Raw genomic sequence first — 21,760 nt, forward strand, 5'->3', positions numbered from 1 at the left:
CTTTGATTCTCCAAGAACATTTTTTGCTACATGTTTAATAGCGTTTGTTACTTTATCCCACATCACATTTGCTTCTTCATGAATATCCCAAATTTTGAAATCTTGAATTTTACTCATAAAATTAATTTTATTTGTATCTTTTAAGTTTCTCCATCTAATTCTGCAATGATGAGTCCTGGTATTTTTTATTTTACAACTCTTAATCTTAAAATCTAAAACTAATAAACGATGTTGGGTATTTAAATTTTCACTTGGAATGACTTTACAATCTTTACAATCATGACGATCTCTTCTTCTCATAAGAAAATAATCAATTTGTGTTTTATTAGATCCACTCTTATAAGTAATAAGATGTTCATCCCTTTTCTTGAATAAAGTATTAGTAATAACAAAATCAAACGCTAAAGCAAAATCTAAAATAACTTTACCTTCTTCATTAGTTACTCCAAAACCGTAGCCACCATGAATATTTCTGAAATCTTCTACCACTCTACCGACATGTCCATTTAAATCTCCTCCAATAAAAATTCTTTCTTCAAGAGGTATCATTTGTATTAAGTCTTCTAAGTCATTCCAAAATTTATCTTTAGACTCTGTATCTAAACCTACTTGAGGAGCATAAACAGTTATAATATTAAACATCTTAGTATCAATGATAATCTTAAGGGCTATAATTCTATCACCAACTCTATTAATTTTTACAACATTGTCTTTCAAACTCTTATCTATAATTACATCTACACCATTTCTAGTGTGACTCTTACCAGAATACCAAAGTTTAAAACCTAAATTATCAATCTCCTTAGCCTTTTCTCCCACCCACTTAGTTTCTTGAATACATAAGATATTAATTTTCCTATGAATCATAATATCAACTAATTCCATTAATTTACCATTGAGAGTGCCTATATTCCAAGATCCTATCCTAATAATAGTTTCATTAGTTTCATGGACTAACTTCTTTACCCGCATTCGCCCGTAATGTGGGAACCCTTGCTTATTTAACACTACACCCGGGCGCCGGTGTAGCGGCCCTTGCACACTTTTCACTGTATTCAGGCTATACAGCGCGTCGCTTCCAGGGGACGCCCTAGCACTTACACAATGATCAAAAGGATTCATGTCATGATTTTTTCGACAAGTTTTACGCTGGCTGTCGACTACCTAACGCAACCCTCCACTTTTCTCATCCGGGCTTGGGACCCGCAACGGCAGTGTTATATAAATATATTATATCTAATCTATTATAATTTACTTATCAATTTTATTTTATATCTCATATAAATTCTCCCATTAGTTCAAATGCTCCCATGTGATTCCATGTTTAGATCGAGTGTTCCGCCTGTGATTGGCTCAGCAAGGTTGGTTGAGCAGGTCATGTTTGAGAGCTTACGAGCTTGTCGTCCAAAGCTTGCAATTGCGCGAGCGAAGATGAGGGACATTCTACGTGCCAATCAAAAGGATTGTTGCTTAGGGAAAGTTTTTTTTTTCTTTTATCAAAATACATGAAATGAAGAAAAATATAGTAACTGAAGGTTTTGAAGATGTCAATGAGACTAAATCACAGAATGATAGAATAATTATATGTGATAACCTCCTGAAGGTAACTTCATTGTAAATTTTGATTCTCATGACTAAATTCTTTTAGTACCTATTTTGAATCTTATTTCAAACTTTTATTTTACATTAACATTTATAATTGAGATTTATTTTCTTTTGTTTATTAGCAGATTTTGTGATTTATATTTTTATTCTTATGAACTTAAAAAAATAAGTCCCTGATTTATATCATCTTTAATTTTTTTTTATAAAATTTTGTGATTTATATTTTTTTGATGATGAACTAGATAGTTTTTATCATATTTATAAATCATTCTTAATTTTATGACTTTTTTTTAAATTTTTTGATTTCGAGGCTTATGCCACAAGGCTTGTGCTTTGGCTCATTAAGACAACAAATTCTCAATTTTTTTTCTTTTTATACTTTCATCATATATGAACATAAAGTACATTAAAATTAAAATCAATCTCTGTCTTTAAATAGAATCAACCAAAACCAATTAAATTGATATTGATTGCATTAGCATACCCATGGTTTCTTCATTATAATTTCCTTCAAGATAACTTGGAATTTAGAACTATAGTCTAGTTAGGGTTGTAAATGAACCAAACCAAGTTGATCTGAGGGTTATTCAAGCTCATTTACCAAAATCATGTTCAAGCTCAACTCAAGTTTTTTTTATAATATTCAAGTTTAGTTCACTTAAATTCATAGTTTTTTTAGCTTGATTTGAGTTTGTCTTGGGGTTAATTTATACTGTGATCGTCAAGATTAAATAACTACAACAACAACAACAAAAAAAACAATCCTTTATCCCACTACGTGGGGTCGGCTACATGACTCCTTTTTCTCCATTGTGTCCTATTGAGTGTCATATTTTCATTTAATTCTAATAGATTAAGGTCAACGTTTATACAATATGACCCAATCTTTTTACTTCTACTCTCACTTCCTTAGCATAGTTCAAATCTAAAACAACTATCTCCTAAATGGATCATCAAATGATCAACGTTTAATGTGACAAAACCATCTAAGACGGCTCTCTAGTCTCGCTACCACTAGAGCTACACCAACCCTTTCACTCATCCACATGAGCATTCCCATATCAGCAATGCTTTGTTTTAAGCTTCATTTTTAAAGGCCAACATTCTAGCATTGCAGGTCTCGCCACCATTTTATAAAATGTTCCTTTAAGTCTAAGCTGTACTTTTCTATCACACAATAGGCCTGCTGCATTTCTCAACTTCAACGAATCAAAATTAAAATCTACTAATAATATCACCATCTAAATCACTATCACTTTGAACAATATACCCAAAATATCTAAAATATTCACACATTTTAATGATTTGATCATTCATAGTTACAACTCTTCCACTAAAGCTACTTCTACTAAAATTACAATCCATGTCTTCAATTTTAGATCTACTCAAACGAAAACCTTTAGACTCCAATTGACACCTCCATAATTCAAGTTTTTCCTGAACTCTTTCTCTAATCTTATCCACATAAAGGATATCATTAGCGGAAGGCATAAACCAAGGTACATCCTCCTGTAAATGTATAGTAAGAACACTAAAGCAAAAGCGATATAGGCTTAAAGCTAATCCCTGTTGTAATCCAACTAAAAAAGAAAAATAATTGGTCAATCCTCCTCCTGTTCGAATAGAAGAAACAATTCTAGTAAACATATCTTTACTTGATTATAAGTCATATCAACACCTTTCTTTTCTAGAACTCTCCAAAAGACTTCTCTTGGAATCTTATTGTAAGCTTAAATGACTAGCATGTTCGAAAAAAAACAAAGCATTATAAAGTTGAGATACATTATATTTGAACAAACATATAAATGAAAAACTAAAATAAGTGGTTCAACAAGCATAAACAAGTAGTTGGTGCTTATAAACAAAAACAGTCTAGTAAAGTTTACCATAAATTTTATTTTACGGAGCGACTCTTCTTGTTGACAAATTGCTTCCACAATTGATGTCTTCTCCAATAAGATCCACATGCAAGTTGTAAGAACTCCTTTTCTTATTCATATACAACTAGTCTCCAAGCCTTCTCCAACAAGATTCCACACTTTTTATAGCAAGCTCTTGCCTCTTCCCTCACTTCATTGTCTGCTATGGTTTCAACATTGGGGATTTGAAGAGGGAAACTACACTTGTTATTCGCACAAAGCTAGTCCCTCAAAGCTTTCTCGAACAAGATCCCATGGCACTTTATCAACATGCTCCCATCACCTTCCTCTCCTCTTAGCCCTCTATGTTTCAAGATATTGGGGGAGGAGCATCTTGGTCCAATTGTATATTAAGTTTAGCAGCATTTTGGGGTAAACATATTTCATAATATTTAATTTAAAATTAATTTAATAAAATACTAATAATTATGGTTAATTATTATGGAATTTCGTCCATGTTAGGTGGCCCAGACAGCAGGCCCAATTGGCCACACAAGTTCAATTTGTGGGACGTATTGGAGGGAGTTTCCTATTTCAACTTTAATCTTTTTTATTATTTTCTTATTTGTCTTTCTTTCTTTGCTTGTTTTATATTTGGTAAGTTGTAATAGTCTTAATTATGTTTGTCCTAGCCAGCCGCCATATAATAAGATAAAAGATTGTAACATGAAATATATGGAATAAGAAAATATACTTTCTCCACCTTTCTTCACGGCATCAGAGAATCAGGCTCAGTTTCAAGGGGTAGGGGCATCCTTAATCATCTGACTTCGACCGGAACGCTTGTCTATCTGCGTTGATCAGCATTGTTGAACACTTCGAACTGAATCACTCGTTGGTCTGTTGACCTCATCTGTGTGTTCAAAACCACGTCGCTCGGTTTCAAATCTGCACAGTTCATCGGTCTCGTCTGCTTATGACAAAGTGGACAATTTCATCGAACTCTTCTACGTATGTAAATCTTGCCAGCCCGTTGGTTTCCTTCAACTGCATCGTTCGTCGGCCTCATCTCCTGAAGGACCTCCCTCCTATATGCTATCTCCTACAATCATCGGATCCTCTCCAACAACCGTCCAACAGCCAAAATCTTTCCTCCAGCCGACAAAATCCCTCCAGCCAGCCTTCAAGCCCTTCCCTACTCATTATCATAGTCATTGGACTTTTCCTATAGATAGCATCAACAAACTCCCTTCCTACCCTAAACATGCATAAGGGTTATGACCAAGTACGGAATGAAGAGTAACTCTACTCTAGAGGTTAATTTTGTGTTTATGTATATTTGTGGAAAAAGAATATACATTAATCTCACAAAAGAAAAATAATTCCTGAGCTCATTGATTCTAACCATCGCTCATGGAAGATCTAGGATCATATGGTCATGTCTTTGTTGATCAATTTTATAACTACAAGAGTTAAAGAAAACTTCTTGTCTTACAAGACAACACATGAGATTTGGGAAGCAGCTCAAGAGACATACTAGAGTATCGGGAACGCTTCATACTTGTTTGAGATTGAGACAAAACTATATGAAATCCGACAGGAAGAGTTGAGTGTTAATCAACTATCAAGGGAATGGTTATAATTAGATACATATGATACATATGTATAGAAGTGCCCTTAAGATGCTATGATGTATAAAGCAATAGTGGAAAAGAATAGGATGATCAAGTTCTTATTGGGTCTAAGAAAAAACTTAAATGAGATCAGAGGAAGAATCATGGGAATGAAACCTCTCCTTAACATTAAGGAAGCTTTTGTTGAAGATAGAAGAAAGTAGGAAGAACCTCATGATGGCAGGAAGTGCGGGTTTATCTAGCACTGAAAGCTCAGTTTTATACACACACAACTCCTCTCATGATTCAAAGCCAAAGATAAATCGTTCCTTGTGTGAACATTGTAAGAAACTTGGTCACGCAAATGACCAGTGCTGAAAACTACGTGGAAAGTTTGTAGGTTGGAAACTTGGACAAGGGACGAAGTACCAAGACAGCAAGGCCCGCACTACTACCTCTTCTGAAGGATTGGCCGGCCCTTGTCCCTTCAGCAAGGAACAGTTGGAGGTGCTGAAGAAGGTTCTCATTAATACGACCAAAAAACCTACCAACTTAATGACACACACTCCAAGGTATCATATCCTCGACTTATTTCCCTAACAATGAAATATTTTGACATTGGATAATAGATTCAGATGCTTCTAATAACATGATAGGAGACATTCATACTCTTATCAACTATGAAGAGATCACCACTCCAAATGTGTTAAACTTACAGATGGATCTCACTCCAAGATTGTTAGGAAAGAAGAAGTGAACTTCTCCAATAATATTCATATTTCTTCATTGCTATATGTTATCCATCAAGATTACAACTAATTTTGAATTAGCAAGCTTACTCACGACTTGAATTGTGTTAGTAAATTATATTCTAACACTTGTGAAATTCAATCGATCGATTCAGGGAAGATGATTGACAGTGTTGAATTACAACAAAGTCTTTGCCTACTTAAGGTAAACTATTCTTTTAACAAACAAGTGTATTCTCCACCATCCACTTCTCATATTCCGAGTTTCTTGTGTCAGAGTCTATCAAAAGTAAAGTTTTATTATGATATTATCCTCTAGATTATCCCAATTTTTATTATGTTGCGAAGTTATATCTTCATCTCTTTATTAATAGGCCAGAGTTTTATCATCGTGAACCCGCCAATTGGCTAAGCATAGTCATCATGTATATCCTCAGTTTCAGTATAAACCCTCACATCATTTTTCTATCGTCCATAGTGACATTGGGGGACCATCAAAATTAAAACCCATCAATGGAGTTAGATGGTTTGTCTCTTTCATTGATGATCTCACTAGAACTAATTGAATATTCTTCATGAAGGAGAAATATGAAACAACACAAATCTTTCAGTCATTCCATGACATGAATTACATGCAGTTTCAATGCAAAACTTAGATTCACAAAATTGATAATGCAAATAAATACATTAACTCGATCATTTGACCCCATTTTGCAAAGAATAATATCATCCATGTGAGTTCGTGTATTGAGACCCCACAATAAAATGAGATAGTTGAGGAGAAAAATAAACAACTAGACGTATCTTGGCTTATAATGCTCTCACAAAGTCCCAAAATTTTCTTGAGGAGATGTAGTGTTCACAGCCTCCAACCTTATTAATAGAATGCAAGCAAGGTCCCTGAATCAAAGCCCATCTCCATTTTTTAATGGAAACATACCCTCATGTTAGAGCTTTCTCATTCAATCTTCTTCAAAAAATATTTAGTGGTCACTTTTGTTCACATTCACCAACCAAACCGCACAAAGCCTAATCCAAAATTCATCAAATGCATCTTCCTTGGTTATGCTTCTAACAAAAATGAATACAAGTGTCATTCTCTCATTACTAAAAAAAATAATATAACTACATGGATATTAATTTATTTGCTACTATCACAAATCTGAAATTAAGGGGAGGAAGGGGGTAGTTTAGGTGAATATCAGATTTGGGACTACTATAGAAACTCACACTGAACTGGAACCACTCACAACCAATTCTACTTCCCTCTAATAATCATGTCTCCCAAGTTCCACCCTCAAGGATATCCAATTTGAGATTGACGATGCGGAAATACACAAGGAACGTTGTGTGTACACTAGAAAAAAAAAATTCACTAAGCATGACAAAAATAATATGCAAACACATGACTGTTCACAGCTAAACTTGAATCCACATATCTTTGAAGTTTCAAGGGGGGGAAATCCAATGGAAATGATGGAAAATATTGCACAAATTATCCTATTTAAGAGATGTTTCCTATAAGAAGTTAACCTTACCATTTAAAGAGTTTGTATCCAATCTTAATTATGTGCTGATTCACAAGTCTATTCATGAAATACGTCAAAGTTCATAATGGAAAAAGACAATTGAATAGGAGATCCAAACACTCGATCTAAATAACACATGATCCTTTACAAAGCCTTCTTCGAATAAAAGACTTGTTCGGTGCAAATGGGTGTTCAATATCAAGTACATGCAAATGAGAGCATTGAGAGATTCAAGGCTAAGTTGGTGGTCAGTTGTTTCACTCAATCTTATCGGATAGAGTATCAAGAGACTTTTACACCTGCTTAAGGTAAACTATTCTTTTAACAAACAAGTGTATTCTCCACCATCCACTTATATTCTGAGTTTCTTGTGTCACTGAGTTTCTTGTGTCAGAGTCTATTAAAAGTAAAGTTTTATTATGATATTGTCGTCTAGATTATCCCAATGTATATTATGTTGCGAAGTTATATCCTCATCTTTTTATTAATAGACCATAGTTTTATCATCGTGAACCCGCCAATTGGCTAAGCATAGTCATCATGTATATCCTCAGTTTCAGTATAAACCCTCACATCATTTTTCTATCGTCCATAGTGACATTGGGGGACCATCAAAATTAAAAACCATCAATGGAGTCAGATGGTTGGTCTCTTTCATTGGTGATCTCACTAGAACTAATTGAATATTCTTCATGAAGGAGAAATATGAAACAACACAAATCTTTCAGACATTCCATAACATGATTTACATGAAATTTCAATGCAAAGCATACATTCACAAAACTAATAATGCAAATGAATACATTAACTCGATCATTTGACCCTATTTTGCAAAGAATAATATCATCCATGTGAGTTCGTGTATTGAGACCCAACAATAAAATGAGATAGTTGAGGAGAAAAATCGACATCTAGAGGTATCTTGGTTTATAATGCTCTCACAAAGTTTTAAAATTTTCTTGAGGAGATGTAGTGCTCACAGCCTCCAACCTTATTAATAGAATGCAAGCAAGGTCCTTGAATCAAACCCATCTCCATGTTTTGATGGAAACATACCCTCATGTTAGAGCCTTCTCATTCAATCTTCTTCAAAAAATATTTAGTGGTCACTTTTGTTCCTTGGTTATGCTTATAACAAAAATGAATACAAGGGTGATTCTCTCATTACTAGAAATAATAATATAACTACATGGATGTTAATTTATTTGCTATTATCACAAATCTAAAATTAAAGGGAGGGGGTGGTTTAGGTGAATATCAGATTTGGGACTACTATAGAAACTCACACTGAACTAGAACCACTCACAACCAATTCTACTTTCATCTAACAATCCTGTTTCCCAAATTCCACCCTCAAGGATATCCAATTTGAGAGACGTCGCGGAAATACACAAGGAACGTTGTGTGTACACTAGGAAAAAGAAATTCACTAAGTAGGACAAAAATAATATGCAAACACACAATTGTTCACAGCTAAACTTAAATCCGCATATCTTTGAAGTTTCAAGAGAGGTGAAATACAATGGAGATGATGGAAAACATTGCACAAATTATCCAATTTAAGAGTATGTTGCCTACAAGAAGTCAACCTTACCATATAAAGCTTTTGTATCGATCTTGATTATGTGCTGATTCACAAGTCTATTCATGAAATAATTCAAAGTTCATAAGGGAAAAAGACAATTGAATAGGAGATCCAAACAGTTGATCTAAATAAACATGATCCTCTACAAAGCCTTCTTCAAATAAAAGACTTGTTGGGTGCAAATGGGTGTTCAATATCAAGTGCATGCAAATGAGAGTACTGAGAGATTCAAGGCTAAGTTAGTGATCAGATGTTTCACTCAACCTTATCGGATAGAGTATCAAGAGAGTTTTACACCAACGACCAAACTAAAGAATGTAATTGATACTTCCTTGATAGTAAGCAAAGAGTGAGACTATATCAACTTGATAATAAGAATGTCTAATTGAATGGAACCCTTGATAAAGAAGTATAAATGAAGATCCCACTAGAGCTAAAAAATAGATCAAATAAACATCTAAATTGTAAACTAAGAAAGTCTCTTTATGGCCTCAAACAATCTCTACGAGTTTAGTTAGACAAGTTTGCCAAAACTATGAAATCTAATGAGTACATCCAATGCCAAGCTGATAAAAAATTATTCATAAAGCATACACAGAGATGTAAGAAAGCTATAATCCTTTTCTATGTACATGAGAAGATCCTGACAAGTGATAATGAAAAAAGAGATGAGGAAAATTAAGGAGGTTATTGCCCTTGAAATTGAAATCAAATATTTAAGAGTTGTAAGATACTTTCTGGGCATGAAAGTGGCCAGATCTAAGTACATCCTAGACTTGCTAAAAAAGATAAGAATGTTTGAGTGTAAACCTGTTGAGACTCCTATAATTTCAATAAAAAGCTACATTCAAGAGGAAAAAAACACCAATGAAAAAATATAGATATCAGAGATTGAATAAAAAGTTTATCTACATGTCACACGCTAAACCTTATATAAATTATTATGTCAATATTGTAAGTCAACATATGAACACTCTAAATAAAGAACATTTAGAGATGGTTTACAGAATATTGAAATTTCATAGGAATACCCCTTACAGAGAGTTATTATTTAAGAGATCAAACAACAGAGATGTAGAAGTTTACACTAATGCTAGTTGGGCAGGAGAACATATAGACAAAAGATCCACACCTAAGTATTGTTCTTATGTATGGGAAAATATTATCACATTGAGGAGCAAGGAGCAAGTAGCGATCTCTAGAAGTAGTGCAAAATCTGTGTACCAAACACTTGTTTTAAAAATTTGTGAAGGAATGTGGCACCAAAATTTACTAAATAAGATGAGCTGCTCCATGGTCAATCTCACAAAAATGTTCTGTGACAGCAAAACCATCATTAGTGTTGCAAAGAACTATACGCATCATGACAGAACCAAACATATTAAGATTGAAGACATTTTATCTCTGAAAAGGTCAATGGTAACATTGTATACTTCATTTATATTCTAACCCATCTTCAAGTTGCTGATGTCTTCACTAAGTCCCTACCTCCAAAGAGCTTCATTAATTTGAATATCAAGTTTGGTCTTTACAACATCTATGACTTAGCTTGAGGGGGAGTGTGAAATCCCGTCCCAGTTAGGTGGCCCAGACCATCAGCCATATGGGCCACATAGATTCAATATGTGGGAGCTATTGAAGGGAGTTTCCTATTTTAATTTTATTTTATTTTTTTATTTTCTTTTTATGTTGTATATCTTTCCTTATTTGCTTGTTTTATTTTGATAAGTTGTAATAGTTTTAATTATGTTTTCACTAACCAACTCCCATATAATAAGGGAAAAGGTTGTAACTTGAAATTGATGAAAAAAGAGAAAATAGTTTCCCCATATTTCTTCAATTATTAATTAGGATACTAATTTATACTAATTATAAAAAAAATTAAATGTGCCTTAATTGAGATTTATATTAAAAATTATAAATTAATACTTTATCATATTTAACATTAAACAAGTTTAATACAAAAATTGTTTAAAATTGTTCAAATATTTAGCTAAATAATCATTACCGAGCTTCAATCAAACCGAGCCAAAAGTAACTTTTCGTGCTCATTAACAACCTTATCTAGTTGATTTCAAATGTACATAAATCATTATATTGAATATGTAAACAAATAGGATTACTTCTCTTTAATGAGGATGCGAATTCATAAAATATGATGTTTAAGTGGTTTTTGCGCTATTAAATTTAAATTTTATGAAATTTTAAAAATATTTATTTCTAAGGTTCATCTTTATTACCCCCTTAAACTTGGTTACAATGTCCACTTAAGCAATATAACAAAATTTTGTCATTATTTTCTCTATGAACGCTTGAGAAATTAAAAACATCAAATGAACCATCTAAAGTTAAACATTGTACATGGAAAAACTATATTGACAAAATTCAAGAAATTTTTATTAAGAACTTCGAATGTATCTGATTTAATTTTATATCATTAAATATTAATTAATGCATTGAGTCCTTTATTTCTTTATTTTTCAACCACCCCCTCTGATTTCATATTAAAAACATACAAACATATTTTTTAAACATTCATATTAATCATTTTTCCTTGAGTTGTTATGGTGAATGAGATTGTTTCTATCATTGATAGTATTATATGAACTAGACATATAAAACTACATGTGAAGGATTAAATGTATTTGTATGGAAACCCAATAAGCATATCCATATCTCTTGGAAGTAAATCAACTTGAACCATTTGGGGGGCCAAATTTGCTTAAGGATGGTTGATGTAAAGAAAATTCTAGGAGTTTTCTATTCTTGTGATTGTTATAGCCACTCTTGTTTGGAAAGAGAGCATCCATAACCTGAAAAAAAAAATACAATGAATCACAGAACAACAACAAGAAGTATTTATCCTACTAAGTGGGGTTGGCTACACGAATCCTTTTTCTCCATTGTGTCCTATTGAGTGTCACATTTTCATTTAATTCTAAAAAATTAAAATCATTTTTAATACAACATGCCCAATCTTTTTAGGTCTACCTCTACCTTAAAAAAATTACAAAAAAAACTTAAAAAAGAATATCAAGAATCACAAGAACACTGGAATTTATGTGATTCAGGTTTTGTAAGTCTACCTCCACGTCTATTTATAGATCAAATTACGCTTCGTACAAAATGAAACATATAAACAAATGTGAATTTTTGCCTAGCTGAGAGAAAACAGGTCGCTTACTACAGATATAAGTGCTAAATTTATAAGAGAAATAAAAACACTCCACTTGCAAACGCTGAAAAGAATTCATTCCTTTTTCTCATAGATGAAGTCTTTTCTTTCCACTCTTTATTGCTTCTTGATATGGATGCTATAGAGGAGAGGATAAAATGTTTTATATGGTGAAGTGTCACCTCCTACTATTAATTAACAGTCACTATTAAAGACTTTTAGAGCCTTCATTGTGGACGTTTATGGTAATCTCTACGTAGGACTACATGATACTACACTTAAGATTTGGAGATAGCTACTATTTAAGTAGCCACCAATTAAGTTTTTGTGGAAGCCACCAACTAAGGTTTTGTGGAAGCCACCAATCATGAAAAAATAAGAATAATCTTATTCAAGGTAAGTATTAAACTTAAACTCAACATTTAAGAACTCCATACAACCATTTATGTGGGGCAATTCTAGTGATCATTTTCATGTTTGTGACAAAATTTGGTTGGATTATAGTTTATTCTATGGTTGGTTCAAATGATCGACTATTATTATAAGTGAATTTCTTCATGAACATAATGGAATTATTTCTATTCCCAGGAGTTCTCAAGTGATGCATTAATGCTCCTTGCAATTCTTGGGGTCCTTCAATTTTCCTAGAGCTTCTTTTTAGACAATATTTTACATCATATTTGAATTTGTATAAGATTCATAAAAAGGTTTGTCAAGGTACATAAAAAAAGAGAATATTATAAGGATTAATAATAAATTATTTTTGAATATATAAATCATTATCCTTCAGAGGTTTTAATCCTTGATCAAGTGTCACACTTGAGTCCAACCACATTGTTTTAGTCTAAGAAAGTGAAAGGTTCTAACTCATCTAATGTTATCTCCTTCCGCTTCAATTGGCTATTTTATTATTGATAGTACTTTTATAAAAGCATTATCAATGTTCAGGTGTGAGGTTTTTATATTAATTACTCCTTTTCTTTGTTTCCATTTCTCTTTCTTCTCCTCTTCTTTCACGTTATTGTTTGAAATTACAAAAGATTTTTATTAACTCTGCCTATATTTGGCTTTTTTTCTGTGCATGAAATTTAAATCAATTGTGCGGCTTTCACATCATTATTTTCTTTTGTTAAATTTTAGTAATAAGAACAAATTTTTTTATTACATAAATTGCTTTCATACAAAAATTGCATATTTGTTTCACTAACTGATCATATTTAAAGCAACATTTGAGTTTAAATGAGTAATCAACATCAAAAAGTCGATTAGTGAGCATCCTACATATTTGTTTCACTAGCTAATTGTATTTAAAGCAACATTTGCATGTTGAATGAGTATTAAAAATCCTATATTTTAGAACATAAGGACATATACTAGCGGATTACCGAGCTTAATATAAAGCATGGAAATTTTTGAGAGATAAAGGATGTGAAAATAAAAAACTTGAAGAATATAGGATTCGACAAATACAAAGTGTAGTTGTAAGTGCATGCATGCATATGCACATGGGCAAGTACGAAAATATAATATACTTATCAAAGCAATGTTAGTGCACACCTGCAAAAAAAAGTAAAACATAAATACCAATGTCGAATTTACAAAGATGTGCATACAATTTTCATTAGAAAAAGAAATATTGATAGTATTTATCATATCAATAAGGAATATAATAGATAGTAGTACCACATTTTCATGCTATTAATAGCTCTGATATTTTTATATTTAAAAATGGCATCATACTCTGCATTATTTGTAACAATGTTGCATATTTTTTTAAGAAATTTCCACCTGACTTATTCAACATCATAGGAATATGAGGGTACCTCAACAAAGTTCTATATACAGAGATGGCATCCCTTTGAAAGTACTAATGCAACATAGGCCAATGAGGCAGCCAACACTTGCAAGAGATCTATTTGTATCACCCAAGAAAAGAACCGATTCGTCAATCCCAACTGAATAAACCATTAGAAATCCAAACGACCAACCATGACTAGCTGATTTAAAATATCTATAGACAGCCTACTTGGCTGAAAGCGCATCAAGGTGTCTACTATTGATCTAGGAGGCTCTTAGGAAAACTTCACAAAGATAACCTTAAAAAGATAAAAGTTCAAATTGAATAGAGAGTGAACAAAATTGAAAACAATGCAATTTAAACTTTAAATATAGGTGAGAGGCCAATGTAGGATACTAGAGAGATTTATATTGAGATAATGCAGGTAATAATCCAATATTCTCTTCCTGAATTTCTCCAACCATTTATATATGGTCAGCCACCAGCTTAAGAAGACAAATAAAGAATTTCACTTTTGATTTAATCTAATACTTATCTATAATTTAAATTATTGCTGGGATATTTTGTTTAAAAATTCCTAAACTTGTTGAGTTAATTAAATTTGATGCCTATTTTAAATAGATGGAATGACTTTAATATGTAAAATCAAATCTAAAGCATTGAATATTTTTTCTCCTCAATCTCTCTTTCTCTCGAGCATGTGCCCTGAGGTCATAAAAAAGAGCAGGATTCCCATGAACAAGGCAGCAAACCAATGTTAATTATAATGTGACAAGCTCATATTCCTCCATAGAATCCCTAATTCCCTCGTCCATGATAATTACTACTGATTGTATGAAGGTTCCACACCCCCATGATGGCACAATTGGTATCAAAGCATTAATTTCAACCCATTGTATTTCATTACGGATTGCGAAAAATTTTCAGAAAAATCTAGAAAGACTTGTGAAGTAAAAAAAAAACATCAATCAATTGAAGAAATAATTAAGTGAAATGCGAAGGAATATGAGCTTCGTCTCCATTTTTACATTTAAAATGCCCATATGGAAAACCAAATAGATGCATTTCATGTTAGCCGCTCTTAAAAAATTTATGGTTGTTCTAGTAGCATCAAAAACATGAAGAAACTAAGAGTCAACCAACAAAGAGAGAAGACAGAGAAGATTAAAAAAGATAAATAAAAAAAAACTCCTTGGTGATATTACCTAATATGATCTCCATAAAAGAGTCAATAGTTTATGCAAGGGTGACTCATGAGGAATATAAAGTACTAGAGTGGACCAGGACCATAGCATGAGCACCATAGAAGGCCAACCATTTACCATCACGTTGAGCTTGATGTTGGAAAAGTATTGATGACTTCAAAAGAGGTGATTAGTTTTTTATGAAGATGCTTCAAAGGAGGAGAGAAAAGGAGTTCTCTTTGAATTAATAGTTTTCATATAATTACAAATCACTAATTGGGAAAATAAATTAGCTTCAACTTAAGTCAACAATGATCAAGATGCAATCAATAAAAAATATACTAGCTTTATTAGAACATCATATAAATAGGTTCTGTCAAGAAAAGGTGGGATGTTCACATATCACACAAGTCTTACACATTTATATATCAAACATCTAAACTGCAAATAATTACTTATCTACACTTTAGTGTTACAATCAAATCAAAAATATGCACGAAAAGATGTATCTTGGATTAAATTAATTTTATTTTGGTATATTAAAATAAACATCATTGGCCAAGCATAGTAGACCTTATTTCTAGATTATCATCATTATAAAATTAACTGCATTTATGGGAGCAAATGGCATACAAAAGAAGAGGCATGATTCGGGAGGCTCTCGAGAAAAAATTGTAACAATATCTCATAAGGGTAGCATTACAGATACAAAAGGAGAATTAAATTGCAAAATGCAACTTGAACTTTAAATTTAAGTGGGTGCAAAGAGAGAGATTTATGTGAATAGAATCAAGAAACTACCACATAGTTACATTAAATAAAGGATCTATTTAGCTTGTATTAGAAATAATTTCGGACTTGATGTAATTAAGATGAACATCATAAGTAAAGTGTTGACCTTATTTCAAAAATATCATCATTCAATAATTGATTTCAATGGTAGGATCAAATGGCATGTAAGGGAAAGCCATGATTCAGAATCTAGAGAAAAAAAATTGCAAATATTCCTTACAAGCAAGGGCAGATTTAAAAAGAGATGTAAGGAAGCACGTGCCCAATTCATAATGGTTGCATAAGCCTTCCCCTCTATCAATTCCAAATCAACCATCCATAGTAGATTCGTCTTTACAATTAAAGATGTGTAAACTACAACTTGAGATTGAAAGGAACCAACCATCAATATATTCAGGTCCAAAGAAAAAAAGCCAGTTGGACTACACACAAGAGGTAAAATCAAACAATGTGTACTTCAACAGAAATATTTGTTTAAGAAAGAAAATATTTTGGAGGCTGTGATTTAATTGCATAAAAAATACCATGAGAACAGAGCAGCATGATAATATCCATGCTGTTCTTACTCGTAAGTAACAAGAACACAGGTGCAAAGATAAAAATAAAACCTGTTATAAGCTATAAAACGGTCAAAATATGGCATATAATGGCATGGGATTCAATTAAGAAAGATCATCACAAAAAATATGGCAGTTACTTAGGCAGGATGAGGATAATTCCGAGAGAGATAGGTGAACAAGATATTAGAAAACATTGAGAAATGCATGGAAAAAGTGTGAGTGCAAATAAAATTAGGTTTTGCGAAGTTAATTCTGATTTTATTTTTATTTTGTTGTGTGTATGCGCGCACGTGCGCTCGTGGGTTGAAAGTAAAAGAAAGAGTAAGTGGAAAAGTATTGCATAGTATTTTTCTTTTCTCAATTTGCATCAAGATACAAAATGTCAGCTGTGTCCAGGAGCAAACCGAGACAAACAAGAACTTCAATAAATAAGTAAATAAATAACAGGCAAAATTTGATGAATGATTCGCAAGTTAACAATAGTGAATACCCTCAAGAAATTAAGTCATGTAACACATCAGGGCTCTGATTAACTAATGGTTCAATCTTTTATCCAATAAAACGAACTCACACAGTAGAACATATAAATGTGTGGCCATGAAAAAGATTTGCTTGCGAGCTGCCTAACTTTCATTGAAGAAGCTATGTCTAACTTTCAGAATAAAATTGTGAATGGTGCTATTAGTGAACAAAAGGATTGGTGTAAAATGTGGATTAAGGAAGTTGAACACCAAAACGATGAAAGACCAAGACAGTGTCTATAAAGGAAGCATAATCTTATTAAATAAACCTCACATGCCCATAAGATGCATTGAAATCAATATGTTGACATCTGCAGCTTTTATTAGTACATTACCATCTAAGCATTGCAGCGTTTGTGTCCTTGGAGTTCTTTGCATCAAGACAAAATCCAGGACTGAGCAACTTGTTCATTCGTCTAACTAGGCGATAGTAATAATGCCTAACCTGCAAGTTTAATTGATTAGAATCAATTGTCAATTTTGTCCAAGGAAATTATTACCATCACTGAGATGATTGATATTGTCCTGTAAAGAGTGTAGTGAGCAAATTAAAAGTCTTCATTTTTCATTGACTTAAATATGACCATCAAATAAAGCTATAAATCTTACTATGAAAAAATTATTAAATTAAAGTTTTATGAAAGAAATTATTTAGGAACAATGTAATAAGCAATAATAAAATATATTATATATTGATCCATAAAAGTAAAGTGCAGTTATCTCTAAACAAGTTGTATAAATGTTAACCTTTATGTTTATATGTGATGCCTATAAAGATTCAAAGGGTTATGAGATTAGTAATCCTGTTCGATGAAATTTTGAGGACTTAAAGAATGTCAAAGAATTAATGAAAAAGCATTTTGACACTAATATTAAGAACAAAGGTGATGCTCAGGTTTGTCTAATTACAAAAGAAATCAAACTTATAAATCATAAGTGGTAACTATGGAGAGTGACGTAACTAGAAATATTACATTACTATTAAGAGAATGAAGCAATTTTTAAATTTAGATAATTCATAGAGAAGTGTAGATTGTAGAGAAAAGATTCAAATGGTTTTACTGATTTTGCCAATATACATGATTGATTACAACAGGAACTGATGTGAAATGGATCAAAAAAGAATGTTAAGTGTCAAACTATAGAACATGGACACTTCAAAAAGCCTTTCCTGTCCTTGTTAGACATGATACATTAAAAATTGTGTACCATGTGCTTCATTCCAAAAGTTCTGTAAAACACTACCTAAAGATCGGTCGATGCAAACAACTACATACAAGGTGCTCATTGATCAGTAAATTTTATTCAGGTTACGATATCAATGGGTGAACCAGTGTTGAATCTATTGCCTTCAATTAATGACATTGATGTGCTCATATTTTATATGGTTATTTTCTCGAATATAATGCTTTTTTTTTTGCAACGCAATATTAAAATCAACTCTAATGATGAATATTAATGTTGATGTATTGTACAGGATTATATAAGCTTCGCAAAAATAAAGTGAAATTTGGCCATGATATGACAAGCACTTGCAGGTGTTTCTTGTTTAATAATATTTTTCCAGATTAGGCAATCATAGAGCATCTCGATATCATATTTAATTGGTTTAATTAGTGTTATATCAATATGTTCATATTTTGTGTAATCATTTGGAGATTATATACGTTTTGAGTATTTTTGTTTAAAAAACAACATTACAATCATTCCTAATAATTGTTATTCATGATTACATAAACTTTATAAAATTTTGAAATATAATTATAAAGAATATTAATAAATATTATTTTTTGTAGCTTATGTCCATGGCAGTGCTTTGTAGGTATCAAAGTTAAATTAAAGTTATTAAATCTATGTGTAATATTGCACTAGCTACTATTAAAAGTAGTTGTGTCGTGATCAAAGAGCTTCCAATTACAATAGAATAACATCAAAGGAAACCATTTAGTATATATCTTTTTGCACTTATATGGAGATTGTTATAGGATATATTGAAAGTGAGGTGACTTGGTATATGCTCTTTGCAATTGTCAATTAATATTAGTGAGATAATTGATAATGTAAATGAAGAACTTAGAATTAGTAAAATAAGACCAAGTATATATGAAATTACAATGGATATCATATTAAAAATTATTAGTTAACATTATTGCAAGATATAATAATACCAACGTGAAAAAGGTTCAAGCACTTGAATCAATTATATAGAAAAATAGGGATATAAATAAGTATATCACTTTAAGACAAAAAAGATTAAAATGAATAACTGCCTCAAGAGTATTACAAATAAAAGTATATCAAATAAAAGGATACTTTTGTAAATTTGTAACTAGGCTTGGAATGTATGTATAGAGTTTTAGAGTAAAATAGGCATAAACAGCTATTTTAAGAAAAGAGAAAATGATAATATTAATATGTAAATATGAAAAAGCTGGAAGGATATATTAATAAATGGTCATATTAGAAGAATAATATGAGTGGTATCTATTGGAAGATAACACAATTGAAAATAAACTTGGTGCATTGGACATGTACAGCAAAATGTTGAAAATGCTCGATATGAGGCACGCTAGAAAAAATTGGTGTTGAAGGATTACTAGGTATAATGGTTAGACTTTAAGTGAAATGAATAGATGTTCAAAATTATTCAAAGAATAGGCTTACATAACGTTCAACAAGAAGGAATGATGAATGAGAATTCATAAAGTCTACCCCGAACGATTGGTACAAGGCTAATGATGATAATGATGATTGACATGATCAACATTTAGCATTCTTCAATAGTTTACAAACAACACACAACACAAAAAATGAGTTTATCAAGCATGCTAATATCATGTTATAAAAACGATCAAGAAAAAAGATTTTGTTTTAAATTTTATAAAGGACAAGAAAACATAGCGAACTTATGTTTGAATTCACGTAACAAAGAGAACTGGATATTATGAATCTCCAACAATTTGCTTTGGTTGATTAGCCAAGTTAATTACATCTATCCAAGAACTTTGGGATCAAACAGCACACCGCAAACATACATGCAGCACAAAACAAAACTAATAATTATTTTATTTACTTTTGTTTTATAAGTACAAGAAAATGAGCAGCTTTTTGTTTATTTCAGCATCAATCTTCTTCTTACATCGTCCAATACATGTAGCCCAAGCAAATGGCTAATATTAATGCAGAATTTACCTGGCATTTAAAGTGAACATTGGAGGTGAAATTTATAAGTCTGCAATTTATAAATTTTATGTATTCTTTATAATAATTCCTAGTTTACCACACAACTAAAAAAGAATTACATCTAAGAAAAATAATTTTTAATTTTCATCCATAATACACTATACTTGACCTAAATATTTACATTTCTTATCTTTATTTTGCTAATTTATAAATATATCTTTCATCCTTTTAATATCTAATCTATTATAAATAACTTAAAATTAGAATTCTTAGCATCATAAATTATTTGATTAAACTCCCTACAAGCTACCTTAAGACTTTTTTCAATTCTCCTAGTTTTTACATCTAAGCTAATTTTTATAACAAAACTTTTTCTTTTTTATATTTTTCGTACCCATTATTATTCCACCACCAACTATTATTCAAAATAGTTTTCTTATTGATTCTCCAGACATATCTATTGCAATTTGTTTAATAGCACTCATTATTTTATTCAATATAGTATTATCTTCTTTATGAATATCCAAAATTTTAAGATTTTAAATTTTACTTATAAAAATAATTCTATTTAAGTGTTTCATCTAATTTTATGCTAATATTTTATTATACTTTTAATATTCCAACCCTTGATCTTAAAATTCAAAACCAATAATTAATGTTAGGTACTTAAATTTTTACTTGAAATAACCTTACAATCTTCAAAATCTTGATAATTTTATTTTCCCATATGACAAAAATCAATCTGTGTGGATCTTATAAATGATAATATGCTCGTATATTTTCTAAAATAAAGTATTAATAATAACATCATAAAGTAAGATAAAATCCAATAAGCCTCTACGCTATTCATTAATCACTTTAAAACCATAACCACCATGAATACTTTTAAAAATTTTTACTACTCTACAAACATGTTTAAATCTCCTCCAATAAAGATTCTACTTCAAGAGGTATCCTTTATATTATTTTTTCTATGTCATTTAAAAATTTTTATTTTAAACATATATTTAAAACTATTGGAGGAGCAAAAGCACCTATCACATTAAATATCATAGTATCAAAAACAATCTTTATAGCTATAATATTATATTCAAATCTTTTTATTTTTACGGCATTATTTTTAAAACTATTATCTATAATTACGTCTACGCTAGTTGTAGTGTAACTCATAACTGAATAACAAACTTTAAAATATGAACTAACAATCTCGGACCAAAGAATTAAACCTGAAAAGAAAATTATTAGCATATTGTTGACCTCATTTTTGTGAGGTCTTGTCTTCTCCTCCTTAGAGCCTAGATTCTAGCTCTAGAAATTCCTAATCGACTATCTTAGAAAACTAGAATTGGGACTCACCTTTCTAGAAATTTCAGCCAATTCCTATTTTCCTTTGATGTCTAGCATCTTTGGCACAAGACCATCGTCTTATGAACGAGCGGTTATGGGCTATTTTGCGAAGATTCGAGGAGAATGTTCCAAATAGGACTTCAAGCCTTAGGAAAACATTCGTCACGACTCTTTCGTCACGTACACACACAAAGTACACGAAGTTCACGAAATTGCGCGAAATCGGACTTCAATTAAGCCCAAAGGACGGGTGAAAATGC

At 31.5% G+C, this 21,760-nt stretch overlaps 1 protein-coding gene across 2 annotated transcripts in view; it reads right to left on the reverse strand.

Annotated features, from left to right (window-relative positions):
* Positions 1-21,760, reverse strand: part of LOC110019699 (TSL-kinase interacting protein 1) — a 63,351-nt gene that overhangs the window by 11,945 nt on the left and 29,646 nt on the right. For both annotated transcript variants that reach the window (XR_002293477.1, XM_020717485.1), the window contains exon 7: positions 17,306-17,415. Coding sequence is in view for 1 of the 2 variants with exons in the window: in XM_020717485.1 (XP_020573144.1) it covers positions 17,306-17,415 (110 nt within the window). In the remaining variant the exon portion in view is untranslated. The remainder of the gene's footprint in view (positions 1-17,305; positions 17,416-21,760) is intronic.

This window comes from Phalaenopsis equestris, unplaced genomic scaffold (genome assembly GCF_001263595.1).
Source record: "Phalaenopsis equestris unplaced genomic scaffold, ASM126359v1 Scaffold000070, whole genome shotgun sequence".
Classification (NCBI taxonomy): Eukaryota; Viridiplantae; Streptophyta; class Magnoliopsida; order Asparagales; family Orchidaceae; genus Phalaenopsis; species Phalaenopsis equestris.